Source organism: Myodes glareolus, chromosome 13, assembly GCF_982192425.1.
Source record: "Myodes glareolus chromosome 13, mMyoGla1.1, whole genome shotgun sequence".
In the NCBI taxonomy this organism is placed as follows: domain Eukaryota; kingdom Metazoa; phylum Chordata; class Mammalia; order Rodentia; family Cricetidae; genus Myodes; species Myodes glareolus.
Window position 1 is genome coordinate 776916 of NC_142038.1, and position 12465 is coordinate 789380.

General features: G+C 37.3%; 1 protein-coding gene across 7 annotated transcripts in view; it reads right to left on the minus strand.

Annotated features, from left to right (window-relative positions):
• Cd226 (CD226 molecule) overlaps window positions 1-12465 on the minus strand; it is a 102975-nt gene that overhangs the window by 70525 nt on the left and 19985 nt on the right. For 6 of the 7 annotated variants that reach the window (XM_048419446.3, XM_048419448.3, XM_048419445.3 and 3 more), the window contains 2 exons: window positions 8630-8701; window positions 8042-8380 (listed from right to left, as the gene is read on the minus strand). In XM_048419446.3, the coding sequence (XP_048275403.3) occupies window positions 8042-8380; window positions 8630-8675 (385 nt within the window). In that variant the 5' untranslated portion in view covers window positions 8676-8701. Of the gene's footprint in view, window positions 1-8041; window positions 8381-8629; window positions 8702-8801; window positions 8992-12465 lie in introns of those variants that run through there. The other variant, XM_048419450.3, reaches the window with a different exon arrangement.

Consider the following 12465-nt stretch of genomic DNA (forward strand, 5'->3'; position numbering starts at 1 on the left):
AGAAGGGAAAGTATAGCCAAAATGTTAAATAAACAAATAAGCAAATATATTTTTTAAAAATGAGAATTCAAATATTGAATTTGTTCAAGAAAATGCATTCCTAGTAGTTGAACATATTTCTATCTGATTAAATTCTTATTTTACGAAAGAGTTCCAATATATATAAGAAATAGAAGCTCTATTTAAAATATCACTTATTTAACTATCCATAACTATGTGTTTTGAAAGATAATACAAAGAAACTGGGTATATAGAAGAGTGGCAGAGTGCCTGCCTAGCATGTGTGAAGTCCAAAGTTTGATCTCTAGCCCCACACACATAGAAATAGGTAGTGAAGGGATACGCTGAGAAATCTACCGTCATAAGCTGATGAACAGTCTCTTGGTAAATACACGAACATGACAAAGTTCTGTATCAAAAATAATAATGGAAATCCTTGGCCTTTTCTCATGTGATAATGATATGTTATCAATTATAGCACGCAGTTTGTAAAGAAAAATAAATTTACTCTATCCATTCATGGAATTAATTGAAAATATGATTAAAAATTTCCTGGAATCTAGGGTTTTGAGGCAGTATGGAACCTAGTGCAGTGGAACCTTCCTGAAATCTATGAAGATGACTCTGTTGAGGACTCCTAGTAATGGGGAATATGGAGTCTGAACTGGTCATCTTTTGTAAACAGGCAAGCCTTTCAGTGGTGAGACTGGGTTGCATTCAGCCAAGTTATAGGCTGAGAGGGTCCCATGGAGATTTCCAAATAATCAAGACTGATGCCAGAATAAAGAATCACTCTAAAAATCTAACAGTGGGGTCCCCATTGATGAAGAGAACATCTACATATCTCACTGAACATAGAACGGTTGAGCTGGTACCTGTATGAAATGTTCATCCCTATGTTCTAGTCTCTTTGGTGTGAGAATGTGCTTGGCTGTCTACCAAAGAAGAAACCCAGACTCCAACCTGGCCACAAAACTTTCAACATCCTGTCTGCGAGATGTGATGGGGTAATGGTGGTAAAGAACTTGTGGAGTAGCCAGCCAATGTCTTGTTTAACTTGAGGCCCACACCAGGAGGAGATCCCAAGCCCTACACTGCCTGGTTAGTCAGGAACTGAGACTGGATAGACCAGAGACATATGGTAGAATCAAACACAACTGCCTCCTTCCCTCATAAAAAAAATCAATGTAAATGATTCCTAATGATAGTCTCATGTATTCATAGACTGGTGTCTGTCCAGTTGTCATCATCAGAGAGGCTTCCTCCAGCACAGATGAGAGTGGATACAGAGACCCACAGCCAGACATTATGCACAGAGAGTCTAAATTGGAGGTCTCCATTGGGTCCCTCCTCTTAGAGATCAGGGAATCCTGTGGAAGAGGAGGAAGAAAGATTGTAGGGTATGGAGGTCACCAGGAGAAAATGAGCCATTGAATCAGCTAAGTAGGACTCACATGGGCTGAGTCTCTACCAGGTACTCTGCACATATGTAATGGTTGTCAGTTTGGTGTTTTTGTGTGACTTCTAACAGTGGAAGTGGCTGTGTATCTGACCCCTTTGCCTGCTCTGGAGATTCTTTTTATTCTACTGTCCAGCCTTAATAGGAGGGTTTTTGCCTTCTCTTATTGTATCATGTTTTACTGTGTTTGGTTGCTGTCTCTTGGAGTCTTCTATCTTTCTGAAGATAAACTGAGGTCAGGGAATGGATCTTAGGGAGAGGGGAGGTGAAGGAGGAGTGGAGGGAGGGGAAACTGTGGTCAGGATATATTGCATGAGAGAAGAACCTATCTTCAATTAAAAAATAAAATTATACCATATTCATGGAACACACATACACAGAGACACATACCTTCACTAAGACATTCTGAAATGCCAATTTTGGTAGCAGAATAAATTTCATTCTGCACCTAGTAAATGGCACTAGTTAGTATTGGGAACCAGTCAGCTAGAATAAAAACATGAAGCTTCATAAGTGTTCTAATAGTTAAGTTGAACATTAAAACACAGAACTCAGGAACATACTTTATCTTTACTGAATACCATCTTCCACTCCACTGTATTCACAAGCATGTCACCTATATCTATTTCAAGTTTTAGTAAATATAAAATATCACGTTATCACCCTTTCCCTAGACATCTTCCTATATACCTCTCCTATTTAACATGGATACCCTTGACACCCTCCTATACTTATATCCTACAAGGCATGATCTTTCCTTCGACATGATCTCTTCTACACATATATCCTATGGCTGATGGATCTTTCTCTAGACATCTTCCTATGCCCAAAACCTATGGAACATGAGCATTTCTCTTTGGGCAAATTATGAAAAAGACCATGCTTTTAAAGATGTAAGTTGGCTAAATAGTTGCACTAATGAGAAATTTTTTCACAATAAGTTTTATTTCCACTACTTTCTTCAATTACATGTTTTCTTGTTTGTTTGATTCCTTGTTTGTACATTCAAAATTCAATGTTTTTATTTTTATAAAATGCAAACCATAATTTTGCTTCCAGTTAGCATTCTAACTAGTCTTTGGGTAAATTCCTGTAATGGTAATCTATGAGTTCACTAATTCTACAGAGAAAAATGACCTACTCTCTGTAGCTTCTGACATTTGATGAAGAAAAAAATACAATGAAATCTAGGCAGCCTTGGGTAGCCCTGACCTGGCAGCTGACTATGTTCCATGGTGATGCTGATAGGTACCAAAGATTAAAGAGTACGAACACTTACTCACGCATGAGGCTTTGTCCCTACCTCATACCAGCACCCACATAACCCAACACTCCAATACCTGTTTTACAGAGGAAACGTGTTCCAGATTTTGTGGTTCTCAGTTTCTTTCAGACTGGGTAAAGAGTAGCAGAAGTAAATACTAGTGGAAGAATTGTAGATTTATTCAACCTTTGAGAATTAAAAGAATAAAGACAAAGATCTGAACAATTTCCAGTAACCTTTGTAGCAAGAGGCTATGGGGGAGCCTTTCTTAGTGGCCTCTTACCAACTTTAGGATGTCCTTTGGCATTCAGAATGCCCTTGGCCTTTCAGACCAAGTCTCCAACTTCATCACTTTGTACCTGTTAGTACTACACAAGGGAGAGTAATTTTTAGGGATTTTTTCCTTCTTTGTTAATTCTGGATAAACAAAACAAAAGCTGGGATAAAAGTTTGATAATGTATTAAGAAGGATTGCAAAAGATAGCTGAAAATCCACCTAATGAAATAAAACAAACTTTGAATTGCACACCAGGATAAACTATATGCAGAGGTAAGGTTTTCTACCTTCCAAATCACTAAACATTACCTAGAATATTTTAGGTTCTGAGTAAAGACTTGGAGTATAAGTTAATGGATAAGTTCACTTTCCCATATCAGCAAACCTATTTATGGAAACTAGATCTAGGACATTCTCCCCTTTCCACCTTTGAATCTTCACATCACACCAACACTAAGGGGAAAACATCCCCATGCTGTCCCCACTTGATAAAGAGGTCAACATTATCTTTAAAAGGTATTTTACCAACTCTGGAGGCCCCACACTCTATGGCACTGTTAACTATCAATACACACACACGTGAACAATTTAGCTGCTGACTTCTGGGAAAGAGTACAAGCAAGGAGTCAGAGTAAGAGACTATGAAAGGGGGTGAGGAAGACATGTTGATCCTTGTCCCACCTAAAATGAATGGAACTCTTTAGAAGGACACAGTGAGAAGCAACTCACTGTTCAGTCTGAGATAAATGCACTGAAATATGAACATCACAGCCATGTGATGCAAACAACCAAAGCGTCTAGGCAGGTGGAGCAAGAAAGGTAACCCACTGCCTGCTGCTCCAATGCCAGTGATACATCTTTTGTGCTTCTTCCTTCTCTCCACACCGGTCTCTCGCCCTCCTTTCCCTATGACTTCCATGTGTGTACATTCATATCGTCATATTCTTCAGTTTGACTCTTCTCCAAGCTATGTCCTTAAGTCTTCTGCTTCTACTAATTGATACTCTGTTAACTGTCTTTTTCAAATATGCTGGACGATGAAATAATATCAAAGCTGGAATATTCAATTCAGAAAAGCCTTCCTGCTTTGCTGTTCCATAATGTTGAGAGGTAGGTGTTGAGATACTATGTTAAAAGTCAGGGCACGAGAACTTCTTTCTTTCTTACAAACCCAATCTGGTCTCCTAATTCTGTCTTTTTAACTATAATCATTATTTTCTAGTTCTTAGATCATAAGATAACTCAGTATATTCTTGAAGCTTCCTTCTCTCTAACCTTCAGGTCAAATAAGAGTAGAACTTTCATACTTCCCTTAGGTAGGTATATTTGAACTGCTCAAATATTGCAATGAAACATTTTTCACCATTTTCCTAGAAATTCAGCATGTTTGAAAGAAATTTTATAGTACAGTTTTGAGAAATAGTAAACAAAAAATCTATGTAGCATCACTATGACAATGAACATTAAAGACTCTAGTGGGCACTGCTGATTCTGTATTCTGTATGTTTTCAGACTCCTTGTTCATTGTGGCTTACTTCTTTGCTCTTGTTTATATGTCAGTCAACCATGTTTTGATCTATTTTTCATGCCTATGCAATGTCAAGAGCAGGAACCACACCCAAAGTCATCTATGGTTTGCTTACTCCCCTCACTGTGATCTTGGTGAGATCCAATCTGTTGGTGAGCATTGTGATGGTTTCTCCCTTCTCAGGAATGCCATTTCCTCTTGCATGGATGAACCCTGTGTATTTGTCTATTCTATTTTTGAACTTCTGGATGGTTCCCAGATATCATTCCTATCATCATTGTTGCTATAAGTATGGGTTTTCTGACACATGTACACAATAAATAAAATATCAAAGAGGGCAGAATTAGTATATCATAAGATATGTGGTTTTTTAACTAGCTAACGTATTATGTTCCAAAACATGTATTATGGTTCCTTTCTCACCTTTAGTTGGGCACCAGAAAGTGATTTTTCTGTGTGGTCAAGTATTCAAATGTATTACAGGAGACATTTTATTGCTTCATACAAAGTGGGTATCTAGTAAAAGTTGGGCAGAATATTGTAGTGGGTTACCATCTAGCAGGCAGAGGATATTTAAATAAAAATATATTTTTTTCAGTGATTACTAAGGCCAGAGAAACAAAGTGAGCAATCTGATCCTCAAGACTCCTCCATAGACTCTGCTACCAAGAGTGCTAACATCACCACCTAAGTCACCTCAATATATTTTAGCATGAATTGTTAAAATAGCACAGCCAATTTTATCTATTTAATTTTGTCAGTAATTAAGAAATGCCTATTTTAAAGCTAACCAACATTTTCAAATTCCTTTCCCACAGCATCACTTATCCAGAATAAGGCCTCTCACTAGTTCAATGCTAGACTAAAAAAAACTATGGAAAGAAAGAAGAGATAAAGCACAAAGAAGCTTTCTTAGATACATATACAATGGTCACATCTCATCCTTGTAAGGCCTAGAGGCTCATGTCTCTCCAGATATTACTTAACATTCAACTATGGAGCTGCAGCACGAGACACATTGGAGGTCTTGGAAAGGCCAGAGGACTTTATAATGCATGGCAACCTAAAATGGGGATATCCTGAAGGCAATGTCTATGTCCACGTGTACCATAGGGAAGAATTAGGAAATCTGTCTAAGGCACTGAAAGAAGATCCCTCAGTCGTAAAGATTTATTAGTGAAGAATAGAAGTCAGTATTAATGATGAGCGTGTGGTGTCACTGCTTCCCGTGAAATTCTGGCAATGTCGTGCCCATTAGGATCTCTGATCTTTAAGTCTGTTTTTCCTTTAATGTTAAATAGATCAAATCCTTCTTTATATTAGGATTCCGATGATATTGTGCACATTTGGATTTCTGCATTTTTAAGTTTGTTCTTTTTTAGTATTAAACAGATCAAATCTATTTTTATATTATATAAAATACAGTACTGATAGATCTTGGTAAATTGTGAATAAAGTATAAAAGGAACTTTTTATGAGACTGACATACTACCTACTGTGCTAATGAGGCTCTTTAAAAGATTTTTAAGCACATTTTTAAAGGCAAATTTTAAAATATAACAAATAGGTTTAATTTTGCCATTATGATTTTAAAAAGTCTACCCTTCCAAATCTCAAAATAAGGTAGACCATATGCCCTATCCCATTACAGTATGTTTTTCAAAGTAAATGTCATTATTTTTTAAAACAGCAAAACATGTTTCAGGATTCTACCATGAGGGACACATAAGGAAATAAAGAACACAGCAGCTCTTACTCTGACAACCAATGAATCTTTTACCATTCTGTTTTCAAATGCCCCCGAGGCTCTCCTTTTGCTGACATAGAAAAGTAAAGGAGACAGCAAATTTGAGTGATACAATGGGGAAAAACTCCCCAAACTCTTCCAAAACTGAAGCTAAAAACCAACAATGGCTTGACAGTTTAGCTCCATACTCTGTGCTAAACATTCAGAGATGCCGTCTCTAAATACAGCGTATATCTTCTCTCCTATGACACATATCAAAATATCTGATGTGTGAGAGAAACTACAAACTCTGATACCACAAGCCAAGAAGGGGCACTCCTTTCCTTCCAGCCTGACAGCTGAAGCCACATGTGAAATATACCACCCTCTTTCAAGGCCCATCACTTCTATCCTTTTTTGGACATATGGGTCAAAGTAGATTTTATACTTAAAAGTAGCAGAAAGCATTTAAACAGGTGTCTGTGCGTGGTGGCAAACAGGTTCCTTAGTGGTAAAATAAATCTTTTAATAAATAAGTGTTCAAAGATATTTTGTTAATTAACACTTCATAGCAAAATTAGTCAAGATTAGCTATACCCAAGTGTCCTTTCTTCCTGGTCATTTGTTATTCCTCTTGCACCATGACTTGTTCTTTCAGAATATTCATTACTGGAGAAAAAAAGGCTCAGCATCAGATGACACAAAACATTTCCCTTTTTGTGTACATGGGACATGGCCTGAAGTACAAGAAACTATGATTTCAAACTTTTCCCTTTTTACTGATCTCTGAAAAGTCAGTGAATAATTTTGTGCCAAAACATAGAAAATATCACCAGACAGTTGTAGTGCACACCTTTAATCCCAACTCTCAGGAGGTAGAAGCAGGCAAATCTCTGTGAGGTTGAGGCCAACCTGGTCTCCATGAGCTAATTCCAGGACAGGCCCCAAAACTACAGAGAAACCCTGTCTCAAAAAACAACAAAAATAAATAGAAAATATAAGTAATAGTGATAGTAACAATACCCTTTTCTCCGATGACCATGGACCAAGTTATTTAAATATATTATCCCCAAACATTCAACAAGGAAATTATTATTATCTTGACAAGTTAGTTGGTTACTTCAAATTGAGCAAGAATGAATCACTAACACAAGATTTTACAGAAAATGGTGGCTATAAAACCCAGATGATTTTGATATATAATACCTAGTCCCTGTGGACATATGAGAAGAATCAAAGCATAGTCACCAGCATACTTAATATAAATCATTATTTTCTTAATATAAATCATAATAAACATCAATCAGTTTCTAAAGAAAGTAGATAGGTTGAAGATGGACTCTGTCTTAAACTTTGCTCAGAATTTGCTAATAAATTCAGATTGAGACATGCAAGGAAGATTCTAGATATCCAGGGGCTCAGAATAGTGCCAAATGCTCAGCAAAAAGGAAATGGAATCACACATTTCTGAGACAAGATTTTGAAAGAAGGGATAGACTGTGAATCTACAAGTTGGCACCATCACTTGAATCTAACCTTATGTCATCATAAAAACTATGTAAATCTGCTCACCTTCCTACATCTCTGAAACCAGTGAGACACCTCACTCGGAAATGACAGCAATTGAGAAAAATGGGATTGGTTTACAACATTACTCTCTGAGGAAAAATATCATCGAAGAACGCAGAAATGAAACAGGAAGAACAGAATAGTGTTTTAAGGTTTTAGTTGGATTTTTTAGAATTAAACATTCTAAGTAGAGAAAAGGAAAGTAAGTTTTTCCTTACCTGACTGGACCACCTTTATCTTCTTTTCCCAAGGTCCACCTGGGAAAGAATGAAACAAGCAAGAGTAGATGCCAACATCTGCTTCAGAGGCATTGTAAAAGGACAGACTCATATTGCGGAACTCCAGTGTTGTGTTCAGAAAGTGCACTCTATGGAAGTAGTTGTGATCTATATGCATATGAAGGTTTGGGTTGTAAACAGCTATGGTCACAGTCTCTGAGCCACTGATCTTGGTCCATTCCACCTGGGTTAAGTTGTCCGTCAATGGGTACACACATTCCAGAGTCATGGTCTCAGAGAGCTGAACAGCTGTGTCCCAAAAGGTCACTTCACACAGTGCTAAAATAATACATCACAAAAACTGAGTTAGATCCAACAATGACAAAACCAAACAGATAAATTTTATAAGACTTACAAATAGTCTGATAAGTTCATAGTGAGGCCTGACAATTTTACCTACAAATTTGGCTTTTGTAAATTTTAGTATTTCTGAACAAATCAGAAATTACCTAAGGGAAACTGCACATGTCACACCCAAACACCAAAAGCACAGAAAAATTTTCAATGAAGACATAAGATTGTCTTTACCTTTGTGCACATGAAGAATAGCCAAAAGCAAAGTTATGCAAGCCATCTCTGGAAACAGTTCAGAAGTCTAGCCTGTGTAAAATAAATAAATAAATAAATAAAGCGTATGATGTTATATTCACAACTCAACATAAAGTGCCATTTCCTTCCTCTCAGATGTTATCAACTGCACCTTTTTCTCTGAAGTCTGAGCACAGGAAAAGTTTTAACTTCAAAAGAAGCTTTGCTATCATACGGAGATGGGTAAGGTGCAGTAACTTCTCTGGCAGATAATCAGTTTACTTTCAAGAATTATTTTTCAAGAAAGATTCTTTGAGTTGACAGCTGTTTACTGAGTGTGTCCTCTATGTCAGACTCAGCTCTGTGCGACAAGAGTACACAAAACCATTGCTACTTCCTTAGGAAGAGACGGACGCGACACGAAAGGCACACTAGATAGAGTAAGTTGTAGGTGGTGCCTGAAGAAAAGGGAGGCAAAGCAAGAAAGCTGAGCTCTTTTGATGTAGGCTGGTCTAGGAACTCCTCACTGAGAAAGTGAATGGCAGTGAGTCCTAGATGTGGATGGGAAGATCCTGCACAGCAGACAGACACTCGGGTGCTGCCTTCCTCGACTGTATCTCCCGGCTAGACTTGAGCATATGCAAACAAAAGAATGGACTTCCAGCAACAAAAGAATGGTGGCCCAGGACATACAAATATGCCTTTGTATCTGATGATTTTTTTTCACTTTTTTATTTTAAAATGATTATGTACTGCTAAGAAATTAGATGTTCCAACCAAGTCACCTAGGAGGCTATACCTTATGTAACTATGATCTACCATCAATATGAAATTGATCTCTAAGAGTCATCATTTCTCTCTTCCTTCTCTAAAAAAAACCATTCAGGGTTGTGGCAAGATGATTTAGCCAGTTTAGAGCCTTGCTACACAGGCCTGAGGACTTGAATTAGGTCCTCAGAATCCACATAAACGTAGGAGGATAGAACTGACTCCATAAAGTTATACACTATGAGAGCCATGGACTCCGGACTGACAGCTGACCCATTCTGTTGCTAGCTAACAGACTCTGAACTGACTGCTTGAGAACCTGCATAGAACCAAACTAGGCCCTCTGAATGTGGGTGACAGTTATTTGGCTTCATCTGTTTGTGGGGCTCCTGGCAGTGGAACCAGAATTTATTCCAGGTGCATGGAATAAATGGTTTTTGGAGCCCATTCCCTATGGTAGAATACCTTGCTCAGCCTTGATGCAGCAGGGAGGACCCTTGTCCTACCTCAGTTTGGTATGCTAGACTCTGTTGACTCCCCAAGCTCACCCCTTCTCATAAGTGGATGGGGGGTGGGATGAAGGGAAATGGAGGGTGAGAGAAAGGAAGGGAAGGGGAACTGGAGTTGGTATGTAAAATGAAAAATTTTTAATTAAAAATGATTGTGATGCACTTGGCCCCAATAGCAAGGCCAGGATGTATTGCATACATTAAAAATGAGGTCCATTCTCATTCTCATGTTTTCTGAAAACATTCCCCCACTACATACTCGTGTGGAGTAGTTGATACTCACTGATAATGATTTATATTGAATCACATTTGAAGTACAAAGTCAAAATTGTCTTTCACTTTATATTTTAACAATAAATATAATTTTATTTGTATTTTGACAGTCAAGAGAGGAAATGGTTCATTTTAATAAATTTTTTAAATATTTCATATAAAATTTAAGGAAATAAAGATATGTCTACAGATACGTCACATAGGTTACGTTCAGGAAATGGCACAAATACAGAGCATGGATGGGGTGATAAAATGCCTGAGAGGAATATGTAATATATACCTGTAATAGAGAATATAACAGAGAAGCATGTAATGGTCTAAGGTATTCCTAGGGTAGAAAGATATTGAAAAAACATAAAAATAAATACTTATTTGCAAAATGCCTTTCATGTTATGCTGAAAAAAGCTCATGGGGTTTTCAGAAGGCTGAGTATCCGCTGAACTCACAGCCCAGGGGAAGGAAGCCTCCTTTAGGGAGGGTGATTGGGAAAGACCTGCTCACCTGTGTAATGAAACCTGTAGAAGTAGGAGCACTGGTCATGTGAGCACCGAGTTCAGGTGCAAGAATGAGCAACTCATACAGCTATAAGAGCACCAAGGCAGGAGCTGGAATTTTCAACATTGTTGTAGCTGTGGATAGTAGAGGGGAAATGGATACAAGAAATGGCGGGAGGTGACAGTTTATAGATAGATGGGGTAAAGTTTTGTTTGCTCTTAAAGATTCTGGATGATTGCTCTGAATTAGTAAAAGGATTATTAATTTTTAATAATCCACTTTCCTTTTCATGGTTCTTGGGAAATTTGACTTTGTTTGATTGTCAACTCCTTTCTCTATACCACAAGATGATGGATCTAACATGTTCTACTTGGTTGATCAGAGTCAAAGCCTGAGCTGACAAAATAAGAATGAAGGAGATTATTTACATTCTGTGCCAGAGAAAGGTTTTCTCTTTCCTCCCCTCCCTGAACGTGAACAAGAAAGAATGTTGTGTGGTCACTACACTACCCTAGGTAGCTATCTAGAAAACCAGTTTGAAGGCAAATGTCAGAGGATGAAACAAACTTGCATTTAGAATCATTGAACCAATGAATGCACCAACTGTGGCATCAGAGTTTACAGTGAGATTTATGACAAATACAATAAGATGTCCATGTTACTTCTGTCCATATATATCGAAACTAGTACAATTTTTTTCTGTCTGTGTTGAGAAGACTGAGAATGAGCAAACTCAGACATCCAACTTTTAGAACACCTTTATCAACATGTAAACAAAGATGAAATGGTGACCAGTACTTGGATGATTTCCCTGAAGGTGAGATGAATTAGCTGGCTGCCAATGGATGACTTGTTATCTCAGAGACATAACAGTAATAGGCATCCTTAACTCCATGTGATCAAGGCTGAATTCAGTCAGGAAAACATATCAAGATTCGGTAGAAGGTACTTTCACAAAAATTAATGACTAGAGAAGTTTATAGATAAAATAAATAATAATAAGACATATGAGATGAGAAAGTAACTCAAAGAAAAGCTTTGAAAAATATCTGTTTCTGCAATAAGCGTTAAAGCATCCAGGAAGAAGGTTGCGCACTGTGAAGATTGTTGACTAAAGCTGCAACACTGAAGGAGCTGAAGCTCATCTAGACATTGGAAAAAATCAAGGCGTGAATCTATCAGGGAAGAAAAGGGGTGAAGAACAAATAAGGAAACTGACAATCTGAAAATTTAAACTGTCACTAGTGAAAGATGCTTAGGAAACACCCACAGCTAGCATCACATTCAATGGGGGAAGTCCCTCTGAGAGTAAGACCAAGACAAAGATGCTTGCTTTCACTCCTGCTATTGATATCACTCTCCAGGTTTTACCCAGAGCAAATAAACAAGAAGAAATAAAAGGTAGTTACACAGCCAAGGAAGAAGTAATTCTGTCCAATGCACAGTAACTGTGTGACTTTGTATATTAAACTAAAACATCTACCCAATTCTGTTTAGATAACAGTAAAATTGCATGATAGAAAATGAGTGTATGAAAAATTTTTATGCCTGTTATTTACTAACAATAAACCATATAAAAAGAAAGTTTAAAAAACAATTCCATTTATAATCCAAAATGTACATCACATCTGAATAGATTTAACCAAGTGTGTGAATCAATACTTTACATTGAAAATGACAATTTTTTTTATTTTTAAAAGAAGGTCTGAAAATGAAAAGGCATATTTAAGAAACGCATCTAGAATATATCCATGCTCACAAAATGTGAATTTTAACAGTGTTACAAAGAC